Below are 20,525 nucleotides of genomic sequence, written 5' to 3' on the forward strand. Positions count from 1 at the left end.
AGGTTCTGCAGAGATGTCTTTATTGGCAGCTTCTCCCAAGGGTCTCAGTGACAGCACTTCTCCTGAGTTGGGCAGAAGTAGGGGTTTATACAGGGTACAGGAGTTTTGGGAAACACCCTAATAGTAAGGGTGGAGGTGAAAGTGACTTATTGTCTTACAGAGAGATAACAAGGGTCTGAGGGCAGGAGAGGGGCTTCTTAGCTCCAGTCATCATGACAAGGCATTTCTTGTCTTAGGCACCTGACTGCCAGGGAGGCCTTGCAGACCCTGTGCCTGCTCACCAGGGCTGGCTTAGCACAGGAGTCAGAGCTCTCCACTTCCTTGCAAAGCAGGTTTTGGAAGGGGAGCCACAGAAATCTGGGAGCACTTTCTGGCTCATCTCTGCTGTGAGCTGGATGCTGTGGAGGGGCTGTTTGCAGAGTGGTTGCTTCAGTTTGGCTCTTTCAGTGGGAGCCTCTAATGGTGTGAGAGCAGAGCTCAGCGCTGTTCCCTGTAGCTGCAAATGCTGAGTGCTTGCCAGGGGAATGGGAAGACCTGCAGGCTGTAGCATGCACCAGAGTATAGGAGAGTCACTGCTTTGTCATTTCCTTTTCTAGGGAATTCCTGGGAAAATCTGAACATGAGCATCATCACTGAAGACTGTCTGCTTGTCAGCACAGAGATTTCCATTTCCTTCCTCTCTCTTTTTCCTCCCCTCTCCCTGTGGGTCAGTCTGCCGTTCTTCCATCCCTGCACTAGAGGAGGTCAGGGATTCCCATTCCAGTCCTGATGTGTACCCTTGGCAACTCCAGCTTCTGGCATCAGCATCTGTGACGGCAGAAGGAAGAAGTTCTTGGCTTCTTTTTGGACTTGGACAGAGGGGTGGTGACAGCCCAGGAGCCAGTACCAAATCATGAAAAATGTAATCACAGCAAAGCTTCCCATCCCTCGTGGTACCGCTGAGGACAGATGTTCCTAGGACACTGTGTCATGACCAAGGATGTTCCTTTCACTTTTAAACACTGCTGCTGTTTTTGGATCATGTAGAGATACATTTGTAGGCAAATGGCTTTTGCCACGTCTCCTTACCGCAGGTGTCTTGCTTGAGTTTGAGGTGTTCTCTTTCTAGACAATACATGTTTTGCCTTTCCTCTTTGATCAGTGGCTGTAATTGCAAATACACGGAGGATCCAGGTAGTGAGAGGTATTTTTATTTAGCTCTTCAGTCACAATGTGCTGCAAGTGTTGGGGTAATTGCACACATTTGGAAATAAAATGAAAGATTTTTTTTTGTTCTTCCATTTGAAACATCTATGTAATGGGCAAGGCTAGTGCTCTTTTATCTTTCCTGCACCTTTTTCCTTCTGGACATTATTTTTTGCTCTCATCCCTGCTCCCCTTCTTCACAAGTATTCCTATTAGGATTGGAATGACACATGTATATAAACTGAAGATGTGGGTGTTTAAGCCAGAAACTGTGAGATTACTTTTTTGCTTGATCTCCTCTTCCATGGACAGTGTGTGCCCAGGCTGCTGGAATGGATGTCTTCCATTACTCCTGTTCAAACCCAGACAGCCATGTGCTGCTTTTAGGTGAGAAGAGCAAGGTTTTTTTTTTCCTCAACTACTTTTTAACTCCTTGGGTCAGGTTTTCCTGTTCCTGGTGGCAGTGCTGTTCCACTGTGGCTAAAAGCAGGCAGTGATACAGTTTTTGATGCAAAAGTAAGTCTGGGGTGCCATTCCCCATCTCTCCCCCCTGCCTTCTGTGCACTTCCAGTAGCATTGTTCAGGAGGCAGAAGTGGAAATGAGCCTTTCCCACAGGAAGAGGTTCTGGGCATGTCCTTGCCCTGCTTGGGGCTGGAAGTGGGGCTGGTTTATGCCACTGAAAGAGGAGTCAGTGACACACTGCCTTGCTGGGGTCCTGCCCCTTGTCAGTCCACAGAGACAGTTCCAGGTGCTGTAGGTTTAGTCACTAGTGCTCAAAGGGAATTGTGCTGCCCCAAGGATCCGGTCAGGGGTGTACAGCATAGTAATAAACTGCTCAGCATGCATCAGAGTTATAGCTGCAGGCTCATCCTAGCTGCAAAAGAGACAGTAGCTTGTTCTTGTACCAAGATTCTTCTGCCATTAGTGCAGTTGTCCCCGAGGTTTCTGACCCTGATACTCATGAAGTAGCTGTGCCACTACAATACAAGTGCAGCAACCTTGATTTATTGCACTGACAGATGAGAAACACTTACCTGGCTCTGGAGAGTAACACACATTCCAGTCAGAGCTGCTGCTGGCAGCTGGCTTGGGGCAAAGTGCAGCCTGAGTGGGGCCTGGCTGGCTGCCTTCCTCCTGCTGGGACAGAGCTGGGAGTCGAGCACGAGAGCTGCTGCTCTGGGTGGTCCCAGCACCACCGTTCCTGTTGGCAGCCCAGTGATGTGCTTGGAAATTTGAACTGAAATGTTTATCTGAAAGTGGTGTAGTTTTAATAAAGGCATTGACTGCTGATCACTTTAGCTTTACCAGTCTTACCTGGCAGTTTTTGGGACATTTTCTCCACACTGAGCAGGTCAGCTGGGTGTGGGGCTGGGCTGCAGTAGGGCTGTGCAGCTGGGAGTGGGCAAATCTTTGTGGCTGCTGTCAGCTCTAGAGGAGTGACTCACCTGGAGCCCAGAGGGTCTGTGCCTTTATTTTGGCTGCAGCTGAGGCCATGCTTCTCCCCTGGGAATGGGGGAGATGGGAATTGCTTGTGTGACTTCTAGCTCAGGAGCCCTGTGTGCCATTTGCAGGGCAAACCCAACACAAACCCCCACTCCAGTGCATGGAGTCAGCTGTCACGGGCATGTTGTCCCTCCATGGTGGTGCCAGCACCCTGCCAGCTGCAAGGGACTACAAACCACAAAGCCACAGCTGGGCAAGGACAGCAGTGATTGCTGTCACCTGAACTTGGCATTGTTCAGGCATTGTGGCCTGAACTTGTTGCAACCTGAACCCAGAGGCATGGAGTAGTCACAAGTCAGTCCAAAGTCAAACCAGCAGGTGTTTGGGTTGTTTTAATGAGTTGGTGTCAAACAGGGCAGTACTGGTGCACTACACAGCACTATGGGTGTTAAAGTGTGACCCCAGCACTGGGAGGGACACGTGGAGCAGCTTGACCCTGCTAAGGAAGAGTGCCAGGGGTGTGATCCATGTTCAGCCCCTGAGCAGCACACACACAGCTGTAGCTGCAGAGCCAAGAGCCAGCAGGTACAGCCCTCCCTGTGCAGAGATGGAGGCTAAAAATCCCTGGAGTGGCTTGGTTACTGGGCCTTCAGTTAGGGAAGAGGTGTGGGAGGAGGCTACAGTAAGCTCTGTGGCAAGGAAGTGGCTGATCCCAGGCTCTCCTGCTTGTGGCACAGTGTTGGTGCCTGCCCTGGGGCCAGCTGCTTTCACAGCCAGCCCCCCTTCTTTAGGTGATTCTGGGGAAGGGGATGGGCAAGGATTGGCCTCTGCCTCCCCCAGCTTTGGGCCTGGCAGACCCTGCAGGAGAAAGACACACTCTGTGTTGGCTAATCCTACTTGTGGGGCAGGGTCAAGGAGGCCAGGCCCTTGCACACAGGGGCAGGGGAAGGTTTACTTGGAAAGCCCTTCTTAAGCATGGAGCACAGCCATGGAAGACGTATCCATGGTCATCTCACTAAAAGCACTATGCAGCACGTGCAGGCTAGGTAGGTGCAAACACAAGGTCCTTTCTCCTGCCCTCCAGCTCTTGTTCCTTGGTCAGGGTTCCTCCTCAGAGCATCTTCTATCCCTCTGAGGGAAAGGCCTTGTTTCTGCAGAGCTGAGCCCATCTGACTGGTGGTGAAATGCAGGTGAGGCCTCCTGCGATGGGAGCACATCCCTCCTTCCTTCTCTTGAGCTCGCATCAGTTTCGGGGCAGGTTGGGCGGGGGGATGGCTGTGGCAGAAGGCTCCACCCCCCAGATCTCACGGGCATACTCCGTGATGGTTCTGTCACTGGAGAACTTGCCCGAGCACGCAATGTTCCTGATCACTTTCCTCGTCCATTCACGGGGATCCTGGCAAGAGGAGAGGCAGTGTCAGTACTCAGCTGCTCGCCCAGCTCTGTCCTGGCTTGGGGCACTGGCTAGTTTAAAACCCCATGGTGTGGGGCTGCTGAAGCAGCCAAACCTGCCTCACCCTGCCCCAGGGCACCCACGTGCTGCGGTGTCCATGAGAAGGGCTCCACTCATCCCAGTTACCCCCAGTGTTCCCACTCAGCAGTGGGCAAACCTTACCATGAACAGCTGGTCCACTTGCCCTTGGCACTTAATGTAGGCCTCATAGTCTGCAAACACCTTAAACCTGAAACCCAAAGCACAGTCTGGCTGGGCTTTGCCTTCTGGGCAGGACAGACACCTTCCCTCCCATGAGCATGCAGTGCTCCCCTGCACAGGGATGCTCCCAGGACTCACCTGTCATGGTACATGAGCATGTTCACCACATCCTTGAAGCAGCCGGGGTCCCGAGGGGAGAAGAAGCCGCTGGTGATCTGGTCGATGGCCTGGCGCAGCTCGGGCAGGCGCTCATAGAACTCGCGGGCGTTGTACCTGTGCCAGCAGAGACAGCCTCAGGCACTGCTGCTCCTCCCTGTGTTGGGGCAGGGAGGGCAGGCAGGGAGGTGGGACAGCTCCTCAGTGAGGGGCCATGCCCATCGCAGCACCCTGCTCCATGGCTCACACCAGCAGCAGTGTCTGATACCTCGTACCATGTCCCGCTGCTGAATCCTTGCAGCCCAAGGCAAAGACTGCCTCTAGCCCCCTGCTTTTTCCTGCTCCAGAGCTCCCAGAGAGGAAGGTGTCCCTTCCTCCCAGAGAACATGGCTCTCCCCATCAGAGCTGAGCCCATCTGACAAGCCCTGGTGTTCACCAACCCTTTCCGATCCAGGGCCTCCACGTCCTCCACCCTCATGCCAAATATGAAGAGATTTTCTTCGCCCGCCTCCTCAGCCATCTCCACGTTGGCCCCGTCCATGGTACCGATGGTGAGGGCCCCGTTCACCATGAACTTCATGTTGCCAGTGCCCGAGGCCTCCGTGCCAGCTGTGGAGATCTGCTGGGAGAGATCCGCTGCTGGGATCACTGCCAGGTGCAAGAGAAGTGGGAGTTAATCCTTGGCACATTGCAGCTCCCCACAACCAGGACTGGCCCTTCAGACCTCCCCCTCAGCCCAAACAGCACAACTCTGGGGCCAGGCTCAGCTTTGCCATGACCCCAAGCAGCTGCTGCCACTCCTGCATAAATGAAGCTGGCTTCCTGCCCTGTGTGGAGCCTTCAGGCTCCTCCTAAGGGACAGCCAGGTGTCCTGCCACAACTGCCTCTCGGGCCAGCCTGTTCCTGGGCCCAGCTGGGACGTGCCCAGCTTGTGACAGGTGCTTACAGAAGACCAGACATACCCTTCTCAGCCAAGGACACCCTGTAGTTCTCCAGGAAGATGACCTTGAGCTTGTCCCCCACATAGGGGTCGTTGTTGATGACCTCACCAACGGATGTGATGAGTTTGATGATCATCTTGGCCATGTGGTAGCCAGGGGCTGCCTGAAGAAGAGCAGTCCAGAAATGGGGAAGGCTTTTAAGGAAGGGAGAGCATAAGAGATGACAGTGTGGGGTTCTCACTGCAGTGAGTCTGAGCCTCACTTCTGCTGTTCACATGGAATCACAGCATAGTTTGTGTTGGAAAGGACCTTGGAAAGCTATCTAGTCCAACCCCTCTGCAATAAACAGGGACATCTTCAACTAGACCAGGTTGCTGAGAGCCCCATCCAACCTATCTTGAATGTTTCCAGAGATGGAGCATGTATCACCTCAGGGCAACCTCTTCCAGTGGGTCACCACACTGATTGAAAAAAATTCCACCTTAGATCTAATCTAAATTAACTCTTCTTCAATTTAAAACCACTATCCCTTGTCCTAGCACAACAGGTCCTGCTAAAACATTTTCCCCCATCTTTCTTAAAAGGCCCACTTCAAGCACTAAAAGGCTACCATAAAATCTCCCCAGAGCCTGAACAATTCTAATTCTCTCTAAATTCTTCCTCTCTAAATCATGAATTAGGTAAAACACCTTATTGAGCTATTGGGTAATAGTGATGGAGCCTTGCTCAGTCCTGTTTGTTCATGGAGGTGCTCCCTGCTGCTGGCTAATCTACAGCAGGCCCAGCAAAGCCACAGAAAGGGGACAGGACCTTCCCCATCCACCCCCCAAGCCACACATGCATGGAGTCTGGAATGCAGGTTACCTTTCCTCCAATCATAATGGTCCTGGGCACAAAGGATTTGGATGGATTACATCTGATGCCTGAAAGAGCAGGGATCTTTCTTCAAAATTGTTTCAAATTTGAAAGCTCAAATTTGATCTTAAAAAAACTCAAAAAATTAAAAATCTTCAGAACTGAAGATAAGCTGGGCAGAGTTTAGTGCCTGATCAGAAGCAGGCTGGGCTCTCAGCCCATGTCACAAGGACCCTGTAGGACCCTGATGCCCAACCAGACATCTGCTGGAGCTGTGGTGAGCAAAAAACAGCCACAGAATCCTTGGGGATTCAGATCCTTGGAGAACTCCTCAAGGCAGAACAATGCAGAGCTCCAGTGACTTGCCTCCCTTTGGGAATGGGCAGGGGCCCCAAGTATACAATGGGAAATGGGGCCTTAACTTGCACCAGCTGAACAGGTATGGAGGTTACCTGGGCTGGAGATTTGGGCTGTGAGCTTTTCCCCAGAGCTCTGTAAGAGCCTCCAGCCACTCTGCCTTCCCTCCTGGAGAGAAGCCCTGGCAGTGGGAGGCCGGGGGACTTACGGTTGTAGAGGGTGATGGCGTGCAGGCAGTTCAGCAGCTGCCGCTTGTACTCATGGATTCGCTTCACCTGGACATCAAACATGGACATAGGGTTGATCTTCACCTTGTAATGCTCCTCCAGGTAGGCTGCAAACTTCAGCTTGTTCTCCTGGCAGAAAAATATTTGAGGAACAGGCATGAGTTGGCAGGGCTTGCATCAGAAGTGAGCACTTGCTGCTGGGATGTTCCTGGATGTTCTTCCCCCAGTGCACATTACCTGCTTGACTTTTGCCACATCCCTGATAAAAGTCTCATTATCGATGAACTCCAGTAGCTTCTTCAGCTGGCTCAGATCTGTGATAAAGCCTTCCCCAATTTTCTAAAACAACAAATCAGGAATGCCATGAGACACTTCACCCAGTCCACAACTGCCCTTTCCCAGCAGAGGTGCCACAGTCCCCTTGGGAGCTGGAAGAGGCAGTGTGCCACACTGGAAAAGGGGCACATAGGAAAAGAGGCACAGTTTCTTATTATGAGATTATTTCTCTGCATCACAAAGAAGCCCATTAGAAACAGGGCACTTGCAAAAATTCAGATAAGCCCCCCTTTCTCCAGGAGTTTTAGCAGGAAGAGGGAGATGTGTGCACGTGTGCCATGGCCTCCTGGCAGCTGGAGAAACCAATGGGCAGGACATGAAGATTCATTTAACTACAGGATGATATTCAGTCATGGCATGTAAAACCTGCTCTAAAGGGCCTGGGAAATACAAGGGACAGAACTGGAGCTGGGCCTCCATGGGAGGAGCTCCCTTGTGCCTATGAAGCTGAACACTTGTCCAGACACCCTTCGGTAGTGCCTGTGTGCAGTCCCCACGAGGGCAGGCACCAGATCCAGATTTCTGCAGCATTTTTTGGCCAACTCTTCATCATCAGCTTTAGAGCCCAGCCAATCTCACACCTACAGGTGCCCAGGCTGTCCCCACAGAGCTGCCATGGACATATTTTCTGAAAAATACTTTTGCTAGGGTTTTTCTCCTGAGAAGCTAAGAAGCCTCAGAGGAAAAGAAAACCAATAATTATCTGCTGCTGTGGAATGCAACAGGTGCATCTTTGATTGGTCCATGTGAATTGTGGTCCTGTGTCGAGGCTGTGAGCAGTCACAAGATTTTATTCTCATTCCTTTCTATTCCTTTCAAGCCTTCTGATTAAATCCTTTCTTCTATTCTTTAGTATATAATTTTCTTTAATATAATATATACCATAAAATAATAAATCAGCCTTCTGGAACATGGAGTCAAGATTCTCATCTCTTCCCTCTCCTGGGACCACCACAGTCACCTTCAGGGCTGACCTGACCAGAAGAAGAGGTGACCAAAGGGATCACACTGAGCTCCTCACTTTCCATGATCACCACTCACCTCAGCAATAACGTCAGCCAGTCCTGGGTTGCACAGCAGGAGCCAGCGCCTCGGCGTGATCCCATTGGTCTTGTTCTGAAACTTTTCTGGCTCCAGCTCGTAGAAATCCTTGAACCTGGAACACCACAGAGCTCTGAGCCACCCACCACCACCTGAGCTACAGCTGAGCCCCCCCAGTGTGTGCTCGTGACTTGGGGCAGGCTCCATCACACTTTGCTGCCTCTCATCCCCTTTCCTCAGCCGTACTGCCAAGAGTTTCACCCGCTCCAAAGGGAGAGAGTCCAAAGCAGAGCTGGACACGCAGCTGCCCCGGCTAACCCTTCCCAGCTGGCAGGCAAAGCCCAGTGAGGGGAGGGCGTGCACCCCTGGCTGTGTCCCAACTCACACCGAGTTCTTCACGATGTCGGAGTGGATGCGGGCCACGCCGTTGACGGCGTGCGAGCCGATGACGCAGAGGTGCGCCATGTTGATCCTCTTGCAGTCGCCCTCCTCGATCACCGACATCCTGCGCAGGCGGTCGATGTCCCCCGGGTACAGAGCTGCCACACGCTGCAGGCAGGGACAGGGACATGAGTGACACGGCCACAGCACCTGGGAGCACTCCCATCCTCACGGTGGTCACACCAAGGTCCCCAGAGCTCCCGCAGCCTGGCGCCGGTCCCTTACATCCAGGTGCATTTGGTTGAGGGCGTAAATGATCTCCAGGTGCCGCGGCAGCAGCTTCTCAAACATGGAGACTGGCCAGCGCTCCAGGGCTTCGGGCAGCACGGTGTGGTTGGTGTAGGCACAGGTCCTCTTTGTGATCTCCCAGGCCTGCATCACAGACAGCAGGTTAGTGCACGTGCACCCAGGCCAGGCAGGAAAAGGAAATCCCACAGCTCCTTCCCCTGTGAGGTTCAGCACAGTCCTCCCAACTCTGCTCACCTTGTCCCAGTCCACTTTCTCCACATCCACCAGGATTCTCATGAGCTCTGGTATGGAGAGGGCAGGGTGGGTGTCATTGAGCTGAATAGCCACCTGCAACACAGACTTGCTGGTCTCAGTTCTGGCAGTGACAGGACTGTGACAGTGCATGGGGTTGGCTAAGGGTTAAGCCCCAAGGCTCTTCTCACGACTCACAACCCAGAAACAGACAGACTTCTCAGTAATGGAGCTATTCAAACTTTTCAAGTTTTGCTCCAAATTACAATTTTTTCCCTGGGAAAACAGGCCCAGACATCATCTGTTTTACAACCCAACTTGCCAGGGTGTTTGTATAAATGCCCCATTTAGTCCTGAGCATCCTGCTCTCCCTCAAGAGAGGCAGGTCTGGCTGAAATTTCCCCAGTGCCTCTGCCCACAGCCTCACCTTGTCTGGGAAGGTTTCAAAGCACGTTCTCACAGGGTCCCGGCAGCCGAACTTGGAGGACTTGAAGCGGCGGATGATGTCCTGGAGAGTGGCTGCCACCACAAAGTACTCCTGTTTCAGCCGCAGCTCCTTGCCTTCAAAGAACTGCAAGAGGGGGCAGCACATCCATTGGAGCTGCAGCTGCCATCCCCACCTGGCAGCCAAAGCCCTGGAGATGCTCCTCTCCACCCTCAGGGGCTTCCCAACAGGCTTCACACCTTTGGCTCCTCACCAGGGCAAATGTGGATGTTTCTCAAATGTCTCTGATGTGGACAGCAGCTGTAGGGACTCACAAAGGGGCTTGGCATCCCAAACAGCTGCTTCCAGAGAGAGAGAACCTGCCCCATCCATGCTACTCCTACAGAGCCAGCACAGATCCCTCCCTCATGGCAAAATCCTCTGCAGAGTTTTTTGGCAAAGGATTTTGGGCTTTCTGCAATAGCCAGGAGTGTCTCTGGACACAGCAGCTGCCTCACACACACCCTGCTTTGTGCTGGTCTATTTTAAAACACTGGCAGGTTTGATAGGGTGTGGGGCAAAGTGCAAGGGATTTGCTTTTTCAGAACAGATGCCAATCCATGGCTGGATATGAGGGCTCTTCTCTTTTGGACCCAGAGCCCAGTGAGTGCTTGGCCTGGTACAGCACTTGCAATGAAAAATCCCTTGAACTGGGGATGGAAATGAGTCCCCTCTGTGTAAACTGTGCCTTGAAGTTGAAGGAGTAATGTCTTCCTCTCCATACAGTATGGAACAGAGCAGCTACACCACATGGGCCAGACTCTTAGCTGCTAATCAGCCCTCTGGAGCCAGCAGAGCCATTCCTGTTCCCTGGGAATTATAGGGACAACCTATACTGTATTAAAGCAGAGCAATAAGCATCAGATGGCCATGACCTTCCAGTGTTGGCAAACAAGGAGCTACAACTGCAGGAAGGATGATTCTGAGCAACAGGAAAGAGAGGCAAGCAGGTCACTCACGTTATCATTGGGGTACAGGACTCTGGATATGTTCTCTGCCAGGTTTCTGTCCAACACTGCCTCGATGTAGTCACCCATGTTGACTGCAGGGAGAGAAACACACACAGCACTGCAGCAGCTGGAGAGATTCAGGCAGGTCCCTGACACCACACTTTTCCCTCCTCTCTTGCAGAGAGGTTTTGGAACAGGAATATTCAGGCTGGTACTAATGGAACAGGATGGGAATATATATGTGTGAAAGGCACTGGAGTGGCAGGAGGAGATGGGTGGGTGTCTGGGGGTAGTGTGATCCATGGATGTGCACACAGTGCTGTGCTTTGGAGACAGCTACGGAATAAACACAAAGCAGGGCAGATGTGAAGTGCTGCACCATGTACAAAGGGACAGCTGTGTCCCAGCTGGCCAGAGGAGAGGCACTGGAGGACAGCACTTACACTCCTGGAGGTTGAAGTCGTTTGGAGCCTTGGCAGACCAGAGCCTCATGGTGTTCACAGTGTTGTTCTTGTATCCAGGCACTGGGGTGTCGTAAGGCATGGCAAGGACAACCTGAAAAGGACAGTGTCCCCCCTGGTTACAGCACAGTGACCTGGAGAATGTGGGACAGTGGCTGAAACCTCTGCAGGAAGAATCCAGAGGACAAAGACAAGTCCTGGCTGTGGAAGGAATCTCACCTCTATCATGGGCACTTCCACCACCTACTGGGAAGCATTCATAGGAGAACCAGAGCTGTCTGGAGCTCTACTGAAACAAGAAACCTGCTGACCTTCCTGTATTAACTGGGGTACCTGTCAGAGCACTGAAAGCACCCTCAGCTGCCCACAGGGATTCTGTCTGTGCTGGGGAAAAGCCAGGGCAGCTTGGACTTGTGTGTTTCCATCTGGGATTAACTCCACAGCCTGAATCCTGCCCTTTAGCCTTCTGCAACTTGCCAGAACCAAACCCTACACCTGCAGCACCATTTCCAGAGCCATCCACCCAATATTCAGGGTTTGTTGAACCTGCTTGGATAACTCCACTGAGATCTCCAGCACCTGAACTGAACATGAGTGTGAAACTCCTCATGCAGTTTGCAGATGATGCTTAAGCCTCAGGAGGCTACAGGGAGTAATCCTGGACCTCCCAGTTCACACAGCAGGGAAAACCTGGGCAGATCAGCATGTGGGTCATGAACAGCCTCCTTGTGCTGGCATGGGCAACAGCTCCCCTCTGGGGACAGCCAGCAGGAGCTCAGGCTCTCCAAGCTGCTGTTAGCAGCTCTGAACATGGAAGCAGGCAGGGAGCCTGCCCAGGCACTGACTGGGGCACACAGCACATGAACTCAGCCATGCTATATTTGGAGACTGCATCTTTGGCTTTGTTGAGCCTTCCCAACTTGTTCCTTTAGCAGCACTATCTGAAAAGTCACCTCCTTGTAGGAAGCAGTGTTTGGGATCCCTGAAACCCCAGACTAGCAGCAGGATCAGAACAGAGACATGTTGAAATACAATGGCACTTGGTCCCCAGATGGATACTTGCTGCACTTGGGGCACAGAGAGCTCTGGCACAGTGCTCCCAAGATATTCCCTGTGCTGGAGCTCTGGTGTTGAATCCTTGCACTGTTAACATGGCAATCACCTGGGTCACTTCACAGCCTCTGACAACCAGAGACAAAATGGTTTATTTGTCCTCTGAGCAGGCCCAGGTGACTCTGTAACTGAGCTTCAGCTCTTGGTGCTGAAGAGAAGGGCTGAGCTCTGTGGCTGTGAGCTCCTTGGTTAACTGAGCTGAACATTATGGGAACAAGGCTAGGTCATCCCCCTGAATCACACAGAAATTCATTGTCCTTCCTTCCTCCACCCTGAGCAGTGCTGACAGAGGAGAGGCTGAAGCATCTTAGATTCACCTGTGTCTTTGTTAGCAGCGAAATGGGAATGCACCTGTGATGCAGCAGCCTGAACAAGGACAGGCTCCTGAAGTACAGCATTACCTCCTCAGCTGTGGGACAGGCTGAAGGAGGGTTTGTGCTCCATGATGCCACAAAACAAGGCCTCCAGGCATTCTGGAGACTGGAACCTACACCTCCAGCCTCCCCTGACAGCACCCTGCCCATTGGGCTGCTCTGGGAAAGAGTTATTGATCTCACAAGAGTTAAACACCCACGACATTGCTCCATGCTTCTGCACAGCAGCTGCATCAGAACCAGCTGAAAATCCACAGAGTGTGAATGGCCAGCAGCATGGAAGGAGCCTACAATTCTCCTCCAACATAAATCCATGTAAGACTGTGCAGCTTTGCCCTGGAGATCAACAGATCTCTCTTTTTTTTCTCAAATCCTGCTGCAACAATTCAACAAAAGTTTTTATCTCCTCCAACCCCCTAGGCTACGAAGTCGCCTTTGTAACTGAAGTTTGGCCACTCTGGGAGGGAAGCAGAGCCTGAAGACCTCAGGGTGACCCTGCCGGCCGTCCCCAGCCCAGCAGGGGGAGACTGACGCTGGTACCTGGGTGTCGATCCACTTCACGCCGTCGGCAGTGTGCTCCACGCGGCCGTAGAAGTGCACGGGCAGCATGTACTCGGGGCGGGCCTTCTCCCAGGGGTTCCCGTAGCGCAGCCAGTCGTCCGCCTCCTCCACCTGCAGGGACACGGCATCAAGGAGAGCCTTGGATCAAGGACAGGCTCTTGTGGCTCCACGAGAAGGCTGAACGTGGTTCCTCACTGGGAAACCCGTTTAAAAGTAAAGCTTCAGCAAGCTGCCTTTAAAAATGGATGTGCAGAGGCCTCTAGAGGATAGCCGGGTGTGAAAAACGCATGTATTTTATGATTGGCTTTTTGCAAATATTGAAATGAATATTGTATGTGTTGTGTTAGAAAGTAATGCTGTGTTAATTCTCTTAAGTACTGTGTTAAATATAGTTTTAGGTTATAAAAAATGTTAAAATAGAAACTGGGCTATGTAAGATACTTCTTTCAAAGAAAAGACTTGCAGTGAGATAGCAGCCACAGGACACATGAATCTTTCAGAGAAAAAGAATTTATTGCTCCATTATCAGAATAAATCAACTTCTTCCCGCCTTGAAGGCGCTGTTAGGATTCAGAGGAAGAAGCTGACAGTGACCAGACAGAATCCTGTGTTTGAATGGAATTTATGCATCATGTATGAGGTGTATGAATATGCAACAGGCTGTTGCTTTTAAGGGTTAATCCTCTGTTAACGTGGGTCCTTTTTTGAGCTCATGCTGCCCAGAAAGAGGTACCCGGACGTCTGTAACTCTTTGTCTCTATTGTCTCATATTGTCCTAATTCAAATTGTCCAAATTATTATTACTCTACTTGTATTTCTATTTTTATAACCGTTTTATTACTATTAAACTTTTAAAATTTTAAAAATGAGTGATTGGCGTTTTTCACACTGGGCTTTCCAAAGCTTGGATGAGTGCATCCCAGCTGGGATAAATAAATCAGCCTCTATAGATCCTTGTTAAGGTTTAAGGCATGCAAACTGCACAGACCACTGCTCTCAGTATGTCTCCAGGCCTTCACATCCAGTTTGAGTGTGGATACTATGGAATATGTGGGATGAGGCAGCCAGTGGTGATGCTCCTGGCCACAAGCCACAACTGCTCTGCCCTCTGCCAGAGGGGGTTTCTCCCCGCAGCTCACAACTGTGGCAGTGGGAGCAAAGTGAATCCATCAGAGCCACCCAGGCTGGTGTTATCCAGAGATGTTTTGTGCCTCCATGCATTTCTCTGCTGTGGGAGGAGGGACTTGAAGGAAGGGGGAGATAGTGGGACAAGGAGGGGCAAGGCAAGGGGGAGGGCCACAGCCCAGCATGCCACAACCCCTGTTCTTTTTTAAGAAACATGAAGTCAAATACAGGGGAAGCTTTCCCCTCCCTGTTTTTACCATTTATGGGGCCGGGCATTGCAGCTTCTTTGTGGAGAAGCAGGAAAAAAACAACTTTCAAACCTCTCATGGTCCCTGACCTACAGAGTGGTATTTTAAGGAGAAAAAGATACTCTATACTCCGAAGCAAGGTAAGTCTCCAAATGAAAACCATTTCCAGACACACACTAAGGAAAACTGCCAGCTGAGGCAGTTTTTTTAGCCTATTTTCACTGGAAAATAGTATGATCACTAATGCTACAGGAATATTCCTGTTTAATCCCTGTCTGCCACTGATCAGGGAACTCACAGGAGCAGCAATCACCCCAGACACTTGCCTGTTTTCCATAATGATCAAATATCCTTTGCCAGACACCTTCCTGAGGCACTTAGGCACATCTCCATCCTTAGCCTGACTGCTTTGCTCACTCACAGCCAAGCTGGATGGGACTCTGGGGCTGCTCAGCTGCACTGTGGAGACCCAGGCAGGCAAACCTTGGTCTCAGCCATGCCCTGTGGCTCAACTCCCACATCATCTCACCCAGTGATGGACTCAAATGCCCAGCTTAAGAGCAGTTCAAGGCACTGCAGTGCCTTTTACATCCAGGCCTTGTCCACAGCATGAAAGAGAGGGAGAAAGAGGGATCTGAGTTTTCCAAGTACCTGCCAGCCATCCACAATCTTCTGGTTGAAGATCCCAAACTCGTAGCGGATGCCGTAACCGTACGCTGCCAGCCCCAGTGTGGCCATGGAGTCCAGGAAACAGGCTGAAAGGTTGAAGGAAACAGGCTGAAAGGGTGAAGGAAACAGGCTGAAAAGGGTCCAGGAAACAGGCTGTAGGAGCAGAGCATGGGCACTCTGCAAGGAACCTCACTCCTTGCTTGCTGCATGTGCTGTGCATGGAGATGAGGAGCTGCCACAACAGTGCTGCTGGAAATGTTTATTATTCAGAGGAAACTCATGTGCAAAAGGGAGACAAGGAGGCAGTCTGTCCTGCTGAGCAACCACAAACACCCAAAATTGCTGGTGACAAGGACAGATCACCAAAACCCCAAATCCAGCTTTGCTGCAGTGAGAGCTCTTCAAAACTTGCCTTGCTCTAAGCCTGTCTGCCCAGTAAAGCAGAGCTTCTGACCCCGACCTGCTGCACCAGCTCCTTAACTATTATTGCTTCCAAAGGAAACCCTTCCAGCCCTCAATCCAGGCACTTCTGGTAAAGATCAGCCCCAGCATTTACTCTGTGCTGGGGAGCTCTCATCTCCAGCTGTCCCACGGGACAGGCAGACTAAAATAGCAGCCAACAATCTGCCTGTGTGAGAGCTGTTGAGTGCCTCTGAGAAGTGAGAGATTTCACAGGGAGGTGAGGAGAAAGGCTCCAGACAGCCTCTTCCAGCCACAGCCCTGCCTGCTGCACTGCAGAGCACACACCTACAGCTCTGGGCTGCTGTCTCTGGTGTTTCTGGCCAGCCAGGAGGGTCTCACTGGCAGATGGCAGTGGTGAGGGTGTGACAGCCACACCACCCTTGGTCCCCAGGCACTCTGCATGAGGAGGGAACTCCCCTCGCCCTGTATTACCTGCCAGGCGGCCCAGGCCTCCATTTCCCAGTCCAGCATCTTCTTCAATTTCTTCCAGCTCCTCCAAGTCCAAACCCAGCTATTGGAGAAGAACCACAGCAGAATATGTCACCAAACAAACCCTATGTCCTGAGCTGTTCTCCAAGGAGGACAAACACATCCCAAAACCACCCACACTGAAGGAAATTCAACCCACAAGGTCTCTGATTCCCTCCCCACAAAGCATCTCACCAGCACCTAGTCCTTGGACAGCCCAGTTGATTGGAAAACAATTTAGCCCATCACCAGCTGTTGCTTTCCCACAAAGGTTTCCTTAGAGAATTCAGACAAAACTCTCATGCCCTAGCAGCCCCTCAGGTGAGGATGCCCTGTGACCAAACCTGGCATTGGAGACAGTATGGGGGGAATGGTCAAGCCAGTGTGCAAGGGACCCCCAAGTTCTGCCTGGGCAGGGGAGATCATCCCTCTGCTCGTGCATTGAGTCCTTGAGGAAGGGCATGGCCAGGCTGGCAGCAGTGACTGCAGCATTCTCCATCACTCCCTGTGCTTCCCACATCCTGCCCCTGAGCTCCTTGGCTGCAGTCTGCGGCTGGAAGTGGTTGCCTGCATCTCCTGAGCCATTTGTTCCATGGTCTGGGGGTCCCTGCCAGAGGAAGGCTGAGGCTGCCAGCAGCAAGGACTCTCCAGGAGTCCAGGGGTGCAGCAGCAGCAGCTCACCCTGGTGCCAGGGGGGACAGCACAGTGTCAAGCCAGTACAGCTGCTCCCCAAACTGTTTTCCCAGCACTTCAATGGTCTGCAACCATGAGATGGAAAAGGCTCATGCACAGAGTGAGGGGGACACAAACACTGAGACGAATTCTCTCAGTGACAGAGCCATGCTGGATGTGAGACCTTCAAAGCAGCCTGGCCACGGGCCATGATGAGCTCCACAGGCTGGAGGCTGCAGCAAGGGAAGCCTTGGCATGTCGGGCCAAATCTGCACTTGGAAAGTGTCTTGCAAAGGAACTTAGAGGATGTTCCTGAAAAAAGCCAGCCTGCTCTCTCTCTGTTTCCTCCTCAGAGAGGAAACAGGTGCCTCCCTGGAAATCCCTTTCGGTCTCTTGCCAGGGAAAGTGCATGCCAGGATGTTCCAGCAGCAACTGTAGCACCTCATGTAGAGAGACAGAGAAGTACCCAACTTCTGCTACAAAGAGTAACATGGATCAGAGGGGAAGCTGGGAGAAATAAAGGGTTTGGGTGAGAAAGCCAAAAACCTCTTTCTGTCAGAAAAGGTCACTGTGCTGTTGCAGAGGTGCCTGCAAATAACCATATAAGTAAGCAACAATGGCCTCACATTAGTGATTGCCTTGGTGATACCCAGCTGTGTTTTTTTCAAGATGGAAATCATCTGAGGACATTTTATTTCCAGCAAATGATTTCCCTCCTTTCTCCTTTCCCACCAATTAACTTCTACCTGCCAGCACTGCTGCTATGCTTTGTGTACCTCAATGTATGAACTGTAATTTGGTGTTTTGCTGCTTGAGTCCCAGTCTCTCCCTTTACACCACATCTCCTGTGATAAACCATCATTTCTCCCACTAATGGAAAGCTCTTGGCAGCCTGTGACTCTCATGTCATTTAGGATACTGGGTGTTGTTTTCAGTATACACTTTTAGGTTCTCCCATTCACTACAGGGTGGTTTGGAAAATGTGCTCCAACTCCAATGGCGGTCTGGAAAAATGAACTCCAACTCCAAGGAACCCCAAGGCCCCTCATTGTCCTCTCCAGAGAATGAAAAACACTAAGAGCCAAGCTTCATTTAGTGTAGTCCAAATAACAACCTCCTCAGGTAAAGCCCTGAGAAATAAAGATACTCAGCCATCTGTGTGGAAAAGTTTAGCCTCAGGGGGACCCTGGCATCCCCAAGACTTTACCTGGTAAATGGCTTCATCACAAGCATTCTGCAGGCCCAGGTTCACCATGGTGTTCTGCAGAGTGCGGCCCATGTAGAACTCCAGGGACAGGTAGTAAATGCGCTGGGGAGGCAAAGCGAGACGTTTACACACAGCACAGCACTTTGCTTCCACTGAAGCAAATCTTCAAATCAAGAGCAGACCCAAGCATTTTCCAGAGCAGGGATGTCTTCCCAGACTGGCTTTTGGCGCCTGCTCCTGAACACCACGCACCAGAGTTGTTTGTCAGAAGAATTTCGAGCGGGACGCCAGCCAAGCCTCCACCACGCATCTCCCTGCCAACAGCCTTCTATAGAAAAATCTCGCTGCCTGTTAAGTGTTTCCCTAATTAACTCAGGGCAACTATTATCTAGGATGCTGAATGATATATTTATACACTGTCAGGCTCAGCTGAGGTGATGTTTACGCTGGGCTTTTAAAGTTTTCCGAGGCTGAGCTGATTCAGTCTCCCAAAAGCCAGAGCAAGCCCCCTGCCCCTGCAGGCTGGCTGGGCTGAGGGCCAGCACCCTCCTGTGAGGAATTTTCCAGCACTCCCATCTCATGGGTCCTCCTGCTCACCCCACACTGAGTTTCACTCCCATTTCACCCTGTTGAACGAGTAAATTGTCCCATAGGTGGCAGGGTTCCTGGCACAACTGTGCAGTGACCTTCCAAGTTTGAGAGGAGCCGTGTCTGTGCTGCAAATGCTAAGGAAAGCCTCTTTGTGGGATGAGAAGCAGGCTGTGCAAACTTTTGCCCTCACTCAGATTCATCACTATGGATATTTTTATAAATAAACCAGAATTTTTAATGGAGCAATTACCTGAATTTAAATTGTGCTTTCCTGTGAATCTCTTTCCATTGTAGTGTGGATCTTTCCCTGCTAAGCAGCAGGGAAAGAGCCACAGAGCATTCCCCACTCTGCCACCTCTGCTGGGAGTCTGAAAGTGTCAGTCTGTTCCCTGGGGCTCATCAGAAAGACAGGAATCATGGCACACAAATGCTCTGCTCCTTTCAGTCTCCCACAGGGGCACATTTCTACTGAAAATCTAAGTGTGGAGGACAGTAAGCAAACTCACTCCAGGCTCCTCTGAGCCTTTATGGGATCTGTGCAACCCCTTTTGTGGGTGCTGCAATACAGATCAGGGCACATTTGTGTGAGTTGGGACAAAAGGGAGAGTCCCATGCACCAGTGTAACTCTCAGTGCACACACAGCCTTCTGAAGTGAAAGTGCACTTTGTTTCTTGTGTCAAGGCAATATTCATCATCTTGGGAACAGAGCTGACTCAGGGAGGTGGCTGCCTGCCTGCACCCTGGGGAAGTATGTGCCTTTCTCTGTGCACACCTGCTCTCTGTGGCTCTCCAGTCAAGCGCTGGATTGGGTCTTAATTCGAAAGGATTAAGTCTGAATTATGTCTTGCATCCCCCAACACCTCCAGCATCACTGTTCTGACTTGGCAAGTGAACCCCTGGGTTTAGTGACCTGGGAGAGCTTATCTGGTTTTCACAAGGCAAGAAACTCCTCTCCAGCCTCAAAGCTGAGCTGCCTGCATGCTCTGCAGGAGTGAAGGCAGGACACAGCTGTGCTGAGCCATGGAGGAGATGATGCCCACAGGGGACACCACACAGCAGCAGAGTGAGTGCAGGACGTGACTGTGGTGGAGCCTGCAGAGGAGCTGGCAGCAGCAAGGACCTGCTCAGAGTGGGACATGGCTGTGACAAGGTGCAGGGGGACACAGTTATGAGGGTGTCTGAGGGGGGACAGTGCTGCAGCAAGGTTCAGTGGAACTTTGTGGAGACACAATCATGGCAAACTGCACAAGGGACATGGCTGTGGTGATGTCTGTGGGGACAAAGGCATGGCAAGATGTGTATGGGGGACACAGATGAGGCAAGGCTCATGGGGACACAGCCATGCTGAGGTGTGTACAAGGGACGTGGCCATGGGGACACAGCAACAGCGGGGTGTGTGTGAGGGATACAGGTGTCATGATGCCCGCAGGGAAGAAATCACTGTGAGATGCATGAAGGGCACGGCCATGGCAAGGCGCCCCACAGGCAGGTGCATGCAAGGGACAAGTTCCAGGGGTCACACCCACAGTGACACCTGGCAGGTAGACACGGAAACACCCTCGGTGAAGGCACAGCCACCCTCCCCCGTCCCTCGTCCCGCCGGGGCTCACCTTGGGGTCCCGCTCGTAGTAGTGCTGTTGGGTGCGGATCCAGCGCCCCACCAGGTGGTCGCGCACCGTGTGCGCCAGCGCGAAGTAGTAATCGCGGGGGGTGGCGACGTTGCGGTCCTTGACGAGGGTGAAGTGCAGGTGGCGATTGAAGCTCTTGCGCACCTCGGCCACGTCCCCCAGCCCCGCGATGCCCCGCACGCTGATCTGCTTCCGACGGTCCCCATCGCTCAGCGGCGCCGCCATCCCGCTGCTGCCGCTGCCTCCGCCGCAGCCGGGCTGGGGCAGGGCCGGGGCCGCCGCGCCTGCGCCTCCTCCGCCCGCGGCGAGGCGGGGCCGGCAGCGCGGCCGGGGCGGGCCCAGGGCACCGGGAGGGCCGCTGGGGATGGGGCGGCACCGGAGCGCTCGGATGGCG

At 52.2% G+C, this 20,525-nt stretch overlaps 2 protein-coding genes across 2 annotated transcripts in view; one reads left to right on the top strand and one right to left on the bottom strand.

Annotated features, from left to right (window-relative positions):
- ABHD12 (abhydrolase domain containing 12, lysophospholipase) overlaps positions 1 to 2,490 on the top strand; it is a 37,284-nt gene extending 34,794 nt beyond the window's left edge. Inside the window, exon 13 of the mRNA XM_064709603.1 lies at positions 597 to 2,490. Coding sequence (XP_064565673.1) covers positions 597 to 636 — 40 coding nt within the window. The 3' untranslated portion in view covers positions 637 to 2,490. The remainder of the gene's footprint in view (positions 1 to 596) is intronic.
- A 505-nt stretch (positions 2,491 to 2,995) lies between these two features.
- Positions 2,996 to 20,416, bottom strand: PYGB (glycogen phosphorylase B). The gene is made up of 20 exons (XM_064709600.1): positions 20,114 to 20,416; positions 17,912 to 18,013; positions 15,997 to 16,075; positions 15,085 to 15,188; positions 13,040 to 13,171; positions 10,995 to 11,106; positions 10,561 to 10,643; positions 9,545 to 9,688; positions 9,121 to 9,213; positions 8,863 to 9,009; positions 8,582 to 8,745; positions 8,197 to 8,311; positions 7,057 to 7,158; positions 6,801 to 6,948; positions 6,245 to 6,303; positions 5,402 to 5,543; positions 4,880 to 5,087; positions 4,422 to 4,556; positions 4,245 to 4,311; positions 2,996 to 4,025 (listed from the first exon to the last, which is right to left on the bottom strand). Exons 1-20 carry the CDS (start codon positions 20,354 to 20,356, stop codon positions 3,873 to 3,875), a joined length of 2,532 nt encoding a protein of 843 aa, XP_064565670.1. The 5' UTR covers positions 20,357 to 20,416; the 3' UTR covers positions 2,996 to 3,872.
- Between the last annotated feature and the right edge of the window lie 109 nt (positions 20,417 to 20,525).

This window comes from Zonotrichia leucophrys, chromosome 3, assembly GCF_028769735.1.
Source record: "Zonotrichia leucophrys gambelii isolate GWCS_2022_RI chromosome 3, RI_Zleu_2.0, whole genome shotgun sequence".
Lineage (NCBI taxonomy): Eukaryota > Metazoa > Chordata > Aves > Passeriformes > Passerellidae > Zonotrichia > Zonotrichia leucophrys.